Consider the following 17,496-nt stretch of genomic DNA (forward strand, 5'->3'; position numbering starts at 1 on the left):
GGGGGGAGCCCATGGCTGTCCCATCTATTTGTTTGTATATTTTCCCTTTCCATGTGAAATATTCTGCGTATATTGTGAATTTGAATAGTTCAAATATATCAGGGGGGGAGTGTGACTTCAGTAAATTGAGGGTTTCTATTAGTGGTACATTTGTGAATAGTGAGGTGATATATCAAAACTTACCATTGAGTCTGAGCTTTTTAGGGTATGGTGTTATAAGATGCTTTTTAGGTGGGCTGAATTTTTGACAAAGGAGGGAGAATTGTTTGTGAGGGTGGCTAGTAGCTTAGCTAAATGTCTAGGCAGTTTGTATGTGGGACTATTTATACTGTCCACAATTGGGCGTAAGGGTGTACCTTATTTGTGAATTTTTGGTGCCCCATAAATCCTAGGTGTTTTAACACCTAGGATTACACCATGTTGTTATAGTCGTGCGTATTGTGACAAACTGTGTTTTTGTGCTCTGAAGATGCTGGTTATAACACCAGCGAAATATCAGCAATAAGTTAATAAATTAATTATTTACTTATTTCTCTGTGTTCTAATATATACCGTTACAAAATAAACAACATGTCTGTTATTCATTTTCCTGTCTACCATATATATAGGTCTTCAGCAAGGGCCAATGTTTCCTTTATCAGCTGCCTTCTGCAATGACTCAACAAATTCTTCTGCTTTTTCCTTTTTAGTATCTGTGGAACCATGAGCATAAACTTTAATCTCATTGTCTATTTTCTCAATTTTGATGGATACTCACATCGCTCTTATTGATATTGCTTGCCATTCAAGATTATTCTCATGTTCCTTTCTGTAAGCACTAAACATGAGGACAATCTTGAATGGCTTGTATTTGGTATTTAATGGATCTCACTTGTTTTTTCTTCTTTGTTTCAGTGACAACAGTTTTTTTTTATCATGATCACAGTCACTTAAGTTGATGGCACCTATCTCAAATTCTAATGATGTTGAGTATTTTTGTTCCAATAACTAACTTTTCACTGTTCATCCTGTGATGCTTCACTCAGCATGACATTTCATCATTTTGTTTTGGTTTAAGCCAATAATGATAGTTTGATTTGATCAGCTGAATTCTCTAAGTTATCTCACCCTCTTCAGTATTAAAGTGCATGCCCCGAACTTCGGGGCATGCACCTAATAAGTGTACTACAGACAGGTGAAGATTGGACATTAGGCCATAAACCCTCATGAGTTCTCCACATTCCTTCAAAGGCTATGTGGAGATGTCCTCCTAGTTATCTGGCTTTGATCCTTAAACAACCCCTCCCACTGAATTGGATATGTATTATAGTTTAAGAATACCTTCCTTATAAAATGAATTCTGTTTCTTACTTCAGCATCATAGCTAATCAAGTCTTCTATATATTTTGCAAAACACAGTAGCAGAACTTAATATTTCTTATGTATTCAGATATTCAATTGCATTCTGATTTAGGCACCATGATCAAGTTGAATATTTGTAAAGTAAAAATGAACAAGAAATTTATTTATATCTTGGTTGAATTGGCAGATTATTGATCTCATTTCATTGTGTAGTACTTTATTAGTGGTATTATTGGCTTTCCATCAGAAGACAAATCCTTCTAAGGTGACAACGGCGTGGAACTCTCAAATTACTAAATTTCATTTTGTCTAACTTATGTGTAACACTACTACCAAATGTGCATGAGATTAGTTTTGTTTCTAAGAGAAATTGGAGCCTGCAGACAAAAAACCTGTAGCACAAACACTGAAAGCTTAATGCTGAGTAAAAAGAAAAAAGAAATTGAAGAACCAATGAGCCATACATCAAGTAATCTCTGTGCTTAATAGATTAATTTTTCCTCTCCTTCATTTTCACATTTTTCTCTCTTTATTCTTGATCTCTTTTTTATTTGCTTATTATTTTTACTTTATATATATATATATATATATTTTTTAATTTACGGACTCTATTCCCATTGTGAAATACAACTATTGAATATTTTCTACTATTCACAGACATGTTTAATGTGGAAAAAATGATTGGGCAGTGTCATTTTTTTTTCAATTTCAGAAATCTTTTGATGCTGTAAGTGGTGTGACCTCACTAAAATCTGGTTGGGTGTCACGTGCAAGTGCAATTCAGAGAAGAGGAAGAGCAGGCCGCTGTTGTCCTGGAGTTTGCTATCACATGTTTAGTCAGACACGATTTAACAGCATGACGCAGTTTCAGGTGCCAGAGATTTTAAGAGTTCCAATTCATGAACTTTGTCTACAAGCAAAACTTTTAGCTCCTCCCAACATCCCTATTGCTGATTTCTTAGCTCGTGCTCCTGACCCTCCTGCATTCATGGTTACAAGAAATGCTGTTACTTTGCTGAAAGTAAGTATCTATTAATAATTTAGTAAAATTTATTTTGAATTATCTGAACATTAAGTTTGTATTGCTGTTATTTATTGCATATAAATTAGAGACAAGCAAAGCTTAATATATTATGGAGTGACTCCTATTTTACCTGCCTTCAAGCTGAATTAAGAATTAAAATGATTAAAACAAATTTATCACTTAGATTTAATGGAATAGAAATAAAACATGCTTTGGAATCCTGCTATTAATGAAGATGATTCTTTCAAATGTTCTGCCAGGTGAAAGGTGATTAAAGGATTGAGAAGTTATTGGAAGACTTTGAATATATGAAGTTCAAGAACAATATAGAATTCTTGTAGATAAGCTTATACATTTGTTACACATAGTTTTTAATTTTTCAGGAAATAACAACGTATATTAGAATCTTCTTCTTCTTTGAGTGCCATCTCCTATTGGAGGTCAGCAACCACCTTGGCAAATTTTGAGTAATCCTCAGCCACTCTGAACAATCCCTCAGAGCTCATGCCAGTCCACTGTTTGATGTCTGCCAACCAAGATTTTGTTTGTATTTCTTGTCCTCTTCTTCCATTTATCTTCCCTTTTGTAATCAATTTGAAGTATCTTATATTTTTCATTACAAAGTAGGTGACCAAGATATGCAATTTTTCTTCTTTTTATGATATCTAAAATTTATTATATCTAATTTACATGATTTCCCCATTTGTTCACTTCTTGATTGGACATTTTTGCTGTCCATGGGATTTTTACCATTTGTCTGTATAACCACATCTCAAAGGCTTCAAGTTTTTTTTTTTTTTATCAATGTTGTGTTCAAGGTCCAAGTTTTTTAACTGTTCAGCTGTACAGACTATACATAGCATTTAAATATACATACTTTAAGCTCTAAATTTAAATTTCAGTTACAGTGTTGATTTCATCAGGAAAAAATGTTTTCTTGCATTTCAATTCTAACTTTAATTTCCATTTCTGGATTGCATTCTTAAAATAACCAGCATCCAAGATATTTAAATTTTGTCACTCCTATTTGTTTCATGTTTAAAGAAAGTGCTAAATTAAGAATTGGTTTCTTGCTTGTGACCATGAATTTAGTTTTGGTGATATTTATTCTTAATCCCATTTTTTCACTATCTTTGTTCATTAGTTTGAGAAGACTTTTGAAGATCCTGAATGTTGTCAGCCAGGAGAGCTGTGTCATCAGCATATCGGATGTTATCGATGATTTCATCATTTACATTAATCCCTTCCGCTCCTCTTTAATTTATACATTAGTGACATGCCACAAACCTCATCCCGAAAGTTCACATATGCAGACGATCTGGCGTTGGCAACTCAGACTAAACACCTGAAAGAGGCAAGACTGTGCTCAGTTCTGACCTTGAATTTCCGTACAATATTACACCAAATGGCATCTCTGTCCAAATCCCTCTAAAACTGAAGTTTGCACATTTCACTTGAACAATCATCGAGCTGATAAACAGCTGAAGGTCTCATTCAAAGGAGAAACTTTGAAGCACAACCCCAACCCAAATAACTTGGAGTCACCTTAGATCCTCTTTAATCCTCAGTAAACAACTAGGAAATGTCTGCCAAAAGCTAAAAACTAGGAATAATATCATCAGGAAGCTTGTGTGTTTGGGCTGGGGGCAGGAGCCAACGCTTTAAATCTGCTGCCCATGCCCCTAGTGTACTCTTGTGCAGAATACTGTGCTCTAGTGTGGTATTCAAGTCACCATGTCAGCAAGGTCAGTGTGCAACTTAACAATACCATGAGAATTATCACAGGTTGCATAAAGTCTACACCTGTTGAATGGCTACCAACACTCTCCAACATCATACCACCAGACATAAGGAGAAAAGCTGCCACTAACAGAGAGTGGATAAAATGTATGGGAAATAACAACTTGCCCATCCATGAGGATCTCCAAAATCTACAACCTATTTGCTTGAAGTCCCGCAACCCAATCTGGAAACCTCAGCAACCAGATACATATTCTCCTGAAACTGAATGGAAGAATCACTGGCTTACTTCAACAATAAAAAATGGAGACCTCATTACAGACTCCACAACAGAGGCCCCTGGCTTTGACCTGCCCAGACGACAATGGAGCACACTCAACCGCCTGAGGACAGGCCATGCCAGATGTACTACCATGATGTACAAGTGGGGCTTGTGTCAATCCCCAACATGTGATTGTGGTGCTGATCAACAGACCGTCAATCATATTATCCAGGACTTGCCCACTGCAGAGTTTTAAGGGCACATTTGACAGACTCGTTCCAGGATACCCCAGGTGCAGTCCAATGGATTAGAGCAGCCCTTCCCAAACTGTGGGCCACGGCCCCCTTGGGGGCCGTAGGTTTTGTTGAGGGGGGCCATGAAATAATGAAAACAAATTTAAAATCTTTTAAGACTAAGTAGATTTTTTTGATCTTAAAAGAAACGTATTTAATATTTATGATTTATTATTTCTTTTTTGTTATTTTTGATATTTTAATCGAAAAAATCACACATTGGTGCGGGTTCACAGATTTTGCTTCTGGCATATTTCAGTGCTTAATGAATATTAGTAAATATATGCTTATTCATATAAGTTTCATTTCAAAGCAGAAATCTAAGAATTGCAGTTTCAAATATTTCACCTGATATTGGTGTAGCAGTATTGAAACACATCCATCACATTAAATTGTTATTAAACTTCTTTTAAGTTGCAGGCGTAAGCTTCTGTGGCTAATTGGTTCAAAAGACATATTTCGGTGATTACACCACATTTTTTTATTATTCATTTCTATAAAACACTGAAATAATAGTTCCCGACAAGTTTCGTAAATCGTAGGATTTACATCTTCAGGGGTAAATAGTATAACTTAAAGTTTAAACAAGAGAATTAATAAATACAAATCATAACCGTCAGGCTATTCATAAAACTCAAATAATATCTGCATTCCGTTATTTAAGTTTTATGAATAGCCAGACGGTTATGATTTGTATTTATTAATTCTCTTGTTTAAACTTTAAGTTATACTATTTACCCCTGAAGATGTAAATCCTACGATTTACGAAACTTGTCGGGAACTATTATTTCAGTGTTTTATAGAACTGAATAATAAAAAAATGTGGTGTAATCACTGAAATATGTCTTTCTTTTAAGTTTTTAATTCTTACTTTCTTTATTACTAATCATTTTACTTTTCATGTGCTTGTACTGCAAATGTACAATAACAATATATCTATCTATATAAAATATGAGATAATGTGCCATGTCAAATACGTATGTAAGATGCTAAAAATGTAATATTTATATTTAATTTTTGCAATATTCGCTGTGTATGTTTTGTATTGAATATAAATACAATAAATATTATAATAATATATGTCTATATTACAATTGTTTTTCGAGGGGAGCCGTGAAATATTTTAATTTTTCCAAAGGGGGCCCTGACATTCAGAAGTTTGGGAAGCACTAGATTAGAGACAATCTGAACTTTACGAAACCAATCCATATGAAATGTATGTATGTATCCCTTCCGTTTAAGATTTTTTGAAATATGGTTTCTGACTATATGTTAAAAAGGAGAGGCGACAGCACACATCCTTGCCTTACTCCTCATTTGATGTGTTAATGGAGTCAGTAATAATGTCATCAACTTGAACAGATGCCTTTTGGATGATCTTGATATCTTTACCATCTAATCCAATTCTTTTTAATAATTCTATCATTTTCATATGTTTGACTTGGTCAAATGCTTTCTCAAAGTCGATGAAGCAAATGAATACTTTCTTGTTTTGGTCACTACATTTTTAGAATAAGATTTGAGGACAGAAAGCAGCCTGTCTCATTCCCAAACTGTTTCTAAAGCTGAATTGAGTATCACTGATGGTGTCTTCACATTTTCTATATATTCTTTTTTGGATTATTTTCAGAAACATTTTGAGAACATGACTAATTAGACTGATCATTCTATAGTAATTACCGTTTTCACATTTGCTTTTTTAGGTAGCATGATGAAGGTCAACTGTAACCAGTCTTGAGGAATTATGCCTGTATTGTAGATCTGATTAAATAGCTTTACTAATATATTAATATCGTTGCCTTCTAATAACTTTACTATTTCTGCTGGTATTCTGTCAGGGCCTAAGGCTTTACCATTTCTAGCTGAGTTAAGCACATGTTTTTACCTCTGATCTTAGAATGCAATGCAAGGACCTTCCATCAGTAAAGAGGTCTTCTACATAGTTCATCCATTCTTGTATTGTATTGTCCTTTTTGGATATTATTTCCACCTTTTTGTTTTGAAGGACATATAGTTGTTTTTTCTTAAATATACTTGAGACCTCTTTCAGCTTTTTGTGCAGATTAAAACTGTCATGCTTTTCTTGTAGAAATTTTGTTTCCTTACAATTTTCATTCATCCAGATTTCTTTTGCTTCTTTGATCTTGTCTTTAATAATTTTCTGAATGTCGTTATATTTGTTGGACTGTGATTTTTATATGCTATGCATTGATCCACAAGAGAAAGAATTTCATCAGTTATCCAATCTTTCTTTTTTACTGCTCTATCAGGACACAAAGTGTTGACATATTTCTCTATGAAGACAGATTTTAATATGTTCCATGATTCATCAACCCTCATGACATCATCATTCATGATAAGTGCTATCTCTTGATTCAGATCTTGACTCAGATTTGTTTCTTATCTCTGGATTTCTTAGAGCAAACCTTTTTTTGTTGATGTTTTCTTAAGTATAGCTTTCAGTCTAAGTTTTAAACCTTACATCCATAGCACGAAACTCATCGAAGAAATACCCCACGATAAATATGGTAGTGCAATATTTACAAAAGAAAACTTGATCCCATCGTCCATTGACTCGATGAACAACAGAAACATTGAGATTATTACAATCACATTTAAAAAATCTCAATCACCTCAGTCTATAAACCACCAGAAGAAGCTTTTTTCCTTCCCTAACATCCTCCTCAATAATAATGCATACATGACTAATGTTGACTTTAACAGCTATAGTGTTAAAGGGTGACTTTAACAGCTATAGTGTTAACTGGGATTACACAAAGTCCAACGAAGATGGAGAACTTGTTGAAAAATGGGCTGAAAACCTTTCTCTAAACCTGATACATAATCCAAAACTTCCTGCATCTTTCAACAGTGGCAGATGGAAGCAAGGCTATAACCCTGACCTCATATTTGTTAGCTCAAAAATATCCAACATTTGTGTTAAAAAGGTTTTAAATCCAATTCAACATACTCACTCAACATAGACTATAATGCTTCAATTCAACCCAGCAATTATGCCTAACACAGTCCCTTACAGACGACGATTTAATTTCCAAAAAGCTAATTGGAAGGGGTTCATGGAAGATCTCGACTGCTCCATAGAACAAGTCCCTCCAAACCCTCAAGAGTATCCTGAATTCATAAAAATACTGAGGAAAATCTTCACCAAACACATCCTCCGAGGATGCCGCACAAACTACATTCCAGGCCTTTCCAATGACATACAAGCCTAGTATGCTGATTACTTACAACTTTACAACCCCAACCCTTTCTCAGAAGAGACTATCCAAGCAGGAGAAAAATTATGCTCCAAGATGGCAGAGGAAAGGCGCTCCTCATGGAAAAAAGAAATAGAAGCCCTTGATATGACCCATAGTAGCAGAAATCATGGAACTTTATCAACAGAATTAGGGAGGATTTCACTAAGCCATATGAGCATCAGCAGGTAACAGCTAATCAAATTGCTCACCAGCTGTTGCTGAATGGAAAATTCCCTAAAAAGCACACAAAAAAGAAGATACTTAGAACCCCAAGTGAGGAACAAAATATGATTAATTCAGATTTCACCATCACTGAACTCAATGCTGCCATAAACCTATTAAAAAATAGAAAATCTGCAGGCCTTGATGATGTCTGTAATGAACAGATTAAACATTTTGGAAACAGGACTAAAGAGTGATTATTAAACCTATACAACACCTCCCTCAGAACCCTAAGGATACCAACTATCTGGTGGCATGCCAAAGTGGCGGTCTTTCTAAAACCAGGGAAAACTCCAACAGAAGCAAAAAATTACAGACCTATATCACTACTCAGCAACCTCTTTGAACTCTATGAACGATTAATTTTGAATAGGCTACAACCCCTAATCGAACCCCATCTTATTGCTGAGCAGGCTGACTTTAGACCAGGCAAATCCTGCATATCACAAATTCTCAACCTCACTCAATATATATAGAAAATGGTTATGAGCAAAAACTAGTCACAGGAGCAGTTTTTGTAGACCTAACTGCAGCATATGATACCATAAACCATCTCACTATCAGCTTCTCCTCCTGATCCAATCACTCTTGACAACAGACTCTTTTATGTGGATCTTGGGGGGGGGGGGGGGGTAGGAAGAGCCGCTGGCATCTCCAAAAAAATGGCCTCCCACAGGGAAGTGTGTTATCACCATTATTTTTCAACAGCTATGTCAATGATCTCTCCATCTTTCCAGGAACTAGAAATTTTATCTATGCTGATTACCTTGCCATAGCTACTCAATCAAAAAATTTCAAGTCCATTGAAACTACTCTATCACTTGCCTTAAATAGTCTAACCACATACTATACCAGCAATCAACTAAAACCAAACCCCTTGAAAAACCCAGACTGGCCTTTTCCACCTTAACAATAAGGAAGCCAACAGGAAGCTACAGATTTCTTGAGAAGGCTCTAATATAGAACATTCCTGGAACCCAATCTACCTTGGTGTAACTCTCAATTGCACCCTCTCATATAAAACCCACATAGAAAAAACAAAGGCAGAAGTGAATGTAAGAAACAATGTGCATATTGAGATCTGCCTTGGCCCTTTGCTATTCTTTTGCTGAATATGTGTGCCCAGTATGATCCAGATCCTGCCATGCTGAAAAACCTGATCCAGCATTGAATGAAAGCTGCCACTTAATTACAGGATGCCTGAAACCAACACCACTAAAAGACCTGTATACTTTGGCTGGTATTGCACCCACTATTCGGCCAGACCGCAGTGCCCCAAAAACTAAGATCCCGACAAGCTTCTTGGCAACTGTAGAACCACTTAAAAACCTTCCAGAGACAAGACTTCAACAATGGCTTGCACTATATCTTGAAAATAATACTGGTATTCCAACAGCCGAACATGTTCCACGTGGTGCCCACTTGAACTGGAATACTTGGAAAAGTCTGAACAGACTTCGAATTACAGGACGTTGCAAACAAAACCTTGTCAAATGGGGCTACCTCACTGGCCAGACAATTGTGAGTGTGGGACAACCCAGTCCATGGAACACCTTCTTCCTTGCCCCTTTCTTTCATCACCTTACACAAAAGAGGACCTTATATCCTGCACAGAAAGAGCAGTTGATTGTGCAAGATACTGGAGGAACATCTGACCATATTTATTGTATATAAGTTATGTATAGTTTCCTTTTTTTCATATTTAATTATTATTTTCCTGTCTAATTCACCTACTAAATCTAAGCTGATCTCATTGTAATGTATCCTAATTTGTTGTAAATCATGTTGTGCCACTTACTTATGTGTTTGGATACGAAATAAAAAAGTCTAAGTTTTAGCTCTGTCACCAGTAGATTATGATCAATAGCAATATCCCTGCTAGAATAAGTTTTGTATTGTTTATGGAACTTTAAAATCGTTGATTAATTAGTTAGTAATCAGTTTGGTTTCTGACTATATTTGCATTATTATGCTGTGGTGATCGCCAAGTTCCTCTTCTTGGCTGAATTGAATAAGACGGTCTCCTCTCTCATTTCTTGTTCCCCGTCCATGTTTGCCAACTATATCTCCACTTCTACCTTTCCCAACTTTAGTATTGAAATCACCCATGACGATGTTGATATCACATTTCTTTGTATTTTTCATTAGTTCTTTTAACTGATCATAAAATTCTTCGATCTAGGTATCATTCTTGTCAGCAGTAGGGGCATAGACCTGTATAAGATTAATATCTAGTGGTTAACCTTTCAGTTTTAATAACATCATCATATCTGAGTAAGGGATTGAAGCCAGCAGTGACTTATTGGCATCTTTCTTTAATATTATTCCAACTCCGTTTTGATGGTTGTTTTCCGTACCTTCAGAGTGGTCATCAACTTGAGTTTTGCCTGATACTGGCTAGCTAACTTCACTCATTCCTAAAATCCCGATTCGAAGTCTTTTTATTCCCAGGATTTCTAGGCGTTTCTTAGCTTACTTGGTTCCTACAGGGTTCTGACATTCAAGGTTCCTAGTTTTAATGGATACACCATTTTGACCCCAGAGATTCTTCGCACTCCTATCCCATTTAAGGGACACTTGGAACCTGGGACAATTTGTGTAGATTTGCTTGCCATGGCAGTTAGTCTGGAGAGAATGGAGCAGTAGTTTCCTACAGAATATAGTAGTGTACCCTACGGAAGGTCCCAGGGAGCACAATAGGGATGTGGACTTGCCTCATTCCCCACACACTAGAATATTAATTATAAAAAACTTTAATTAATACCTTCCTATATTTTGACAGTATTACATTGCCATCATCAGAGAGCATGAAAAAAAAACAATAATATGTGCTCACAGGCTCTAAGACTGGGCAAATGAGGCTGAAGAAAGGCAACAGAAGTCGGGCCTTAGTCCTAAATGGTGTCCCCTAGTGGGCTAAATTGGTTGTCTTGTCTGTTGGGCTGAAGATCGTAATATGTATGCTTCCCAAATTTGTTGAGATTTAAAAAGATTTTCAGAGCTGAGGCAGATTCAAAGAATGGTTTTTCATACTTATATTTCTCGTGGTGTAATAGAGTGACTTTCTTCCAGCATATCCTGTTGTGAGAGTGTCCAAAGCATTGTCAGCAAGTCCTGAGTGGCTCTGTTGTGGAACCGGGGGGTGGTCCTCCTGTTTGGATATCCTGATATTAGCTGTCCTGCCTGTTTTAGTGGTAGTAGGGCAATTTAGAAATGCAAGGGACCTGGTATACTCCTGGTAGGTCTAGGGGATATGGCTGTTTTCTGGTGGAGCACATAAGAGATACCCATTTCTTATGTGGTCTGTAACTAGTTATAAGGTCATATTTCCTTAGGATTTTTTGGATGTACCTCAGATATATGGAATGTTGATAAATTTTGAGTAATTTCTGCTTTGAAGAGGAGGAGGGTTGCAGTTACATGATGTTAATATTTTTTGGATTTTTTGGGAGTTGTAGCCATTGGTTAAGAAAGTGTTAATGATATGGTCAAGTTCAGTAGTTAGGGCACTGTATCCGAACTGATTAATTTTGCCCTGTTGAATAGTGTCTTAATAATTCCATATTGTTGTGAGGGTGGGGGGTGATGGGATTGTTGGTGAATGTATCTACCTGTATGGGTGGGTTTTCTATAAACTGAGAAAACCATGGTTCCATCAGGGTGGCGGGTGACTAGTGTGTCTAGGAAGGGGGGGGTTATTGTTTGCCTCCTTTTTCCAGGGTGAACTTCATTTTAGGGTGTTTGGTTGTTTAACACCCTAAAATGTGTTAGGAAGGAGAGGACTGAATCTGGGCCATGTGGCCAAATAGCAAACACATCATCAACGTAGCAAAGCCATATGATAGGTTTTTGTGGGGGCTGAGTTTAAGGCTTTCTCTTCAAAAGTCTCCATGAAGAAGTTAGCCTAAGGGTGGGGAAAGTGGTGAAACCCAATGGCTGTCCCCCTCTATTTGTTTGTAGAATTTTTCCTGCCAAATGAAATAGCCTGAGTTCATTGTAAACTGAAATACGGCTAAGATATCAGGAGGAAATTTGGCTTGGATTAGCTCTAAGGTATCTTCGAGTGAGACATTGGTGAATAAGGAGGAGACGTCAAAACTGACCATTATGTCATTATGTTGGAGTGTCTGGTTTTCTAAACTTGTTTTAAAGTTTACAGTGGACTGAGTTTTTTATGTGTGATGGTGTGTTGCCAGTATAGTGTGAGAGCGCTTTGGCTAAATGCTTGGCTAGTTTGTAAGTGGGGGAATCAATGCCATCCACTATGGGACGTAATGGCACATTATCTTTATGTATTTTTGGGAGCCCATATATCTGGAGAGTGGGGAGGGGGAGGTGTAGAGTTATAGGGTTTCAGTCTGTTGGTAATCTCCACAGGCCAAGAAGTGACCTTCTTAAGGAGCCTATGGAGTTTTCTAATTTGAGAGTTGGTGGGATTATATTCAATAGGGAGGTAAGTGGATCGATCTAATAGTAAGGCCTTGAGCTTACCTGTGTAGTCATTAAGATTGAGTACCACAATGGCGTTCCACTTATCCAAACTTTCCCCCACCCCCCCCCCCCCCCACCCCCCCCCCCCCCCACCCCCCCCCCCCCCCACCCCCCCCCCCCCCCACCCCCCCCCCCCCCCACCCCCCCCCCCCCCCACCCCCCCCCCCCCCCACCCCCCCCCCCCCCCACCCCCCCCCCCCCCCACCCCCCCCCCCCCCCACCCCCCCCCCCCCCCACCCCCCCCCCCCCCCACCCCCCCCCCCCCCCACCCCCCCCCCCCCCCACCCCCCCCCCCCCCCACCCCCCCCCCCCCCCACCCCCCCCCCCCCCCACCCCCCCCCCCCCCCACCCCCCCCCCCCCCCACCCCCCCCCCCCCCCACCCCCCCCCCCCCCCACCCCCCCCCCCCCCCACCCCCCCCCCCCCCCACCCCCCCCCCCCCCCACCCCCCCCCCCCCCCACCCCCCCCCCCCCCCACCCCCCCCCCCCCCCACCCCCCCCCCCCCCCACCCCCCCCCCCCCCCACCCCCCCCCCCCCCCACCCCCCCCCCCCATAATTTATATTTCTAGTGTACGCTATCAATTCCTTAATTATTAGTTATCATGTATAACCAGCGTATAAGCCTCTCAACAAGAATAATGCTCTAATAACACTGGGGGGAGTAAGAAGTGAGGGTAGAGGAAAGAAGAGTAGAAGACCAGTCTACAGATATGATATATCTGTAGACTGGCGTATATTGTAGGAAGTTAGATCAGGTCTATCTTGGGCATCTTGTGTTTGCCATGTCCGTACTCACCACTGTGTACCCCTGAGATATTATGCCCTAGTAATACATTGGTCTGAGATATTCTGATTTTATAGTTTACTAAATTTTGTAGTTTGTTATTGATGGTACAATTTTGTAGCTAGAATTCTTGAAGATGTGCATGATGGTTTTGTAGATATTATGAATATATTAGAATTTTAAAATTGTGTAGGATTGAGAATAGTTGCTTGAAGAAAAAGGCACAATTTGGGGCTGCATGGATAGCATAATCTAAGAAGCATGTGCCTTATATTTTCTTTTGTTCTTGTCTTATAGGTTGTATACAGCTCGGTGTTTTTCAGTATTGGTGATTCCAAATTATTGGCTAGGATAATATAAAGATTTTGCTTGGTATATTAATCAGTATGAGTTGTAATGATAAGATTAATTATGAAATAGTAATACCTATGTAAGAAAATATTTTTTTAATATATACAGAATTTGTGGCTGTTTTGTAGCCATTGTTGATGCATATATGAAAATAGATAAAACAAATTAGAATAGCATTTGAAATCTAAGCACACGCCTGACAATATATGATATTAACTTCAGGACAATAACACCATCTGTAACTGAAGAATTCAAAGAAAGAAATTTTTAAAAATAATAATTCATTAGACATATGAATGAGAAGTATTACGTAGGATGACTTCCCAAAATTGGGAAAGTTTAAGACAGTTGTTAAGATTCAGACTTATAAATATGGGCTTCACACCTTCCTTTATAAAGTTACTTAAAAAGTACCTTTTTTTTTGTAGAACTTTATTCCAGTGAATTCTATGCTTAGTGAATAAAGTGTGACTGGCCAAACCAGACTTTTGAGGCTCATGAAGTAGAATACAATCTTAATGTTCTTGTAAGTAAAATTGAGCTTAATGACCCATCCACCCATAATAACAAAGGATGCAAAGCACAAGATTCTATAAACTTCAGGATGAGAAAGTAGAGGATATTTACTGTTTGGAGAGTCTGGTAAGTCATTTCATTCCTGAACTGGACAGAAAGAAATTTGAAGGTGAATTTGGTGAAGGCTTTCTCCCACTACCTCTATATATGTGTGATGGAAATTGTAGGAACCTCTTCTAGAGGAGGATTTTTATGATGGTCATAATTACTTTATTGATGATTTTGGTTTTGTATCTATTGGAGATGAAGGGAGCTCTGATACAGGAGAGTTCCTTATTTAAAAGAGAACGAGTAGAACATCGTTTATGTGTACAATGAACTAAAGTTTTAATGATGCAACATTTCTGACAAGGGTGGTGACGATGTGACGCATTGTTTTTCCATATACAGAGAACCATAAACTGCCATTAGGTCATTGTAAGATGAGGATATCTAGAAATGGGAGTACATAAACTGTGTTCTGCTTATTCTCATTTAAATAAGAAACTGTCCTTTATCAAAGCTACAGTCATCCCCCAATGAATACAAAACTAAAATCATCAACAAAATAAGTAATAATTATGACCTTCATCAAATCCTCCTCTAGAAGACATTGGCAGCCCATACCAATGTAAAGGAAATATTGGAAAGAATTGCAAGACGACTTCACCAAATTGACCTTCAAGTTCTTTTCCATCCAGTTCAGAAATTAAATTCCTTCTTAGACTCTCTGAAAGATAAATATCCTCCACGTTCTTATCCTGGAGTTTATAGAATTCTGTGCTATTGCTCTTCTAGCCTTTATTATTATGGGGCATTCAATTCAGGTCATTCAGTTCAGATTCACCTAGAAGAATATCAGGATTATATTCTACTTCATGAATCAGATAAGTCTGATTTGGCCACTCACACTTTATCCACCAGGCATAGAATAGAATTGATTAGAAGAAAACTTAAGCTCTACATTTTATATAGAGCTTAAGTAACTTTAGAGAGAAAGGAATAAAGAAAGGTGTGAAGCCCATATCTATAGACCGAATCTTAACAACTGTCTTAAACTTTCCAAATTTGGGAAGTCATCCTGAGTAATATTCTTCATTCATGTATCTAATGAATTATTATTTTAAAAAATTTATTTTTTCAAATTCTAATAGTTATAGATGGAGTTAATGTCATATTTTGTCACAGGTGCTTAGAATTCAAGTATTATTCTAATTTGTTTATATCTTTTCATATATATTCATTAACAATGGCTATGAAACTTAACCACAAATTCTGTATATATATTAAATATTTTCTTTATGTAGATGTTATCATTCCATAATTAATCTTCACATACATCTCTATTTTTCATGCTATCAGTATGAGTTGGTTTCTTGTGGCCACTACATCTAGACCATCTTCTGTTGGTTTTGTGTATAATGACATCTATGAAAGGTAGTAGTTTTCTGCTGTTGCCCATGTCACTAGCTAATTTTATCTTTTGTTATGGCATCAGTTGAAGAAATTTTTTAAATCTTGTTGACTTTGTGTCCAAAGTATATAATATACGTAATAAACATAATATGTAATATATACGTGATATTAGTATATTATTACTATGTTGGTGGGTTGATGACTATTTTGAAATAGGGCCGCTTCTTCAAATTTCATGAATTTTAAATTGGCAACTGGAGATGTTAACAGAGTGCCTTGGCTAAACTGTACTGCATATTAATCAGTATATATACAATCATCTGTATATATACTGATTAATATACAACCATCTGTAAGATTATTGTATTAACCTTGCTATTTATAAAAGGATGAATGAATAAATAGAGTTAGTAAATTCTAACTGCATCAGGAAAGAACAAATCTTTGACATGTTTGAGAGCTTATTTCACAAGGACATTGGTAAATATAGAAGCCATGTATAAACTTGCTAGTGTCTGATGGAAAAATTCTAATTCTGAGAGTTTTTGAATGAAATGCGATGTGTTCTTTATGTAAAAATTGTGGCAGGGTGCCTCTTTAAAACTTGGCTAAGTGTTATGACAGCAGGTAATTATGAGAAGTCACACACCACAGAGATCGTGTCAGCCTATGGAATAGTTTTACACAACTAAAATCATACTCCTTTTTTTGTAGCATCTACCGAAGCTGCAAGAGGAAGCCCAATGATTCTTGTCCAAATGCAAAATAGACTACTCTGCAGCAGTGATCCTGTGTCTGTAAGATGATTGTTGCTTTCATTTGGAGATTTCAATAAAGTCATCCACTTTCCTGGCACTCAAATAAAAATCCAAGACTTGATTTTATTAAAACCACATTTTATAGACGAGATTGACACTAAAAAAAAAAAAGTCATTGGTTACAACTGTGAAATAGTTATAACAATAAATTTTATATATAGCATGAGACGATCTTGTCCATGTTCCACTATTTTGTGGTTTTGTAACTACTTTTGTTTAAATCTTTTTGCATATGTTATTACAGTAAAACCGCATATTATGATTGCAGATAATGTTATCAGTCGGCTGTTGTTATCAAAATCAGTTGATCCCAAAACACATCATTTAAAATGAATTAAAAATAATCCATCTATTATAATCAAAGTTCCAGTTATTGTTATCAAAATCCTTGGATGTTTAGCTTTTTGCATCTCAGAATTAATTTGACAAAGAACATTTGTTGAAATCTGACTTTTGTGTTAATCTTCTTTTAATCTTATTCGTCCATAAATCTTATATCTTCCAGGCAAATGCAAATAGGTTATCTTCATATAATCTTAATCCTTTTTAATCTTCTGTAAATCTTAAATCTTCCAGGTAAATGCAAGTGTATTTGACTGTATTTATACCCAAATGCAGATTGGGTATCAATATAGTCAAATTGCAAATTTTCGAGTTTATTTACATGCTGTCTTTCAGTAAGTGAATTTGACTTTAATTGCTTATTAAAACAGCTCTTAGCATTATGGCAGAAGCAAGTAAAAAGCATAAAGATTATCTTTACAAGAAAACCAAAGAATTTTGGAGTGTTATGATAAGTTGCCCAAAATGAGTCAGTGTAGTGTGGCTGTACATTTAAAAATTTCACAACCACTGTTGTGTAATATCTTAAAAAACAGATTAAACATTGAAACTTCAGCTCTCTAATGAGAACATGGATTGGAATAGAGCCCCATCTGG

At 37.0% G+C, this 17,496-nt stretch overlaps 1 protein-coding gene across 1 annotated transcript in view; it reads left to right on the top strand.

Moving 5' to 3' along the window:
• LOC150101845 (3'-5' RNA helicase YTHDC2-like) overlaps positions 1–17,496 on the top strand; it is a 503,757-nt gene that overhangs the window by 329,243 nt on the left and 157,018 nt on the right. Inside the window, exon 17 of the mRNA XM_090400932.1 lies at positions 2,054–2,362. Coding sequence (XP_090257058.1) covers positions 2,054–2,362 — 309 coding nt within the window. The remainder of the gene's footprint in view (positions 1–2,053; positions 2,363–17,496) is intronic.

This window comes from Typopeltis vanoorti, chromosome 11 (genome assembly GCF_054136105.1).
Source record: "Typopeltis vanoorti isolate ZY-2024b chromosome 11, IOZ_Tvanoo_1.0, whole genome shotgun sequence".
Lineage (NCBI taxonomy): Eukaryota > Metazoa > Arthropoda > Arachnida > Uropygi > Thelyphonidae > Typopeltis > Typopeltis vanoorti.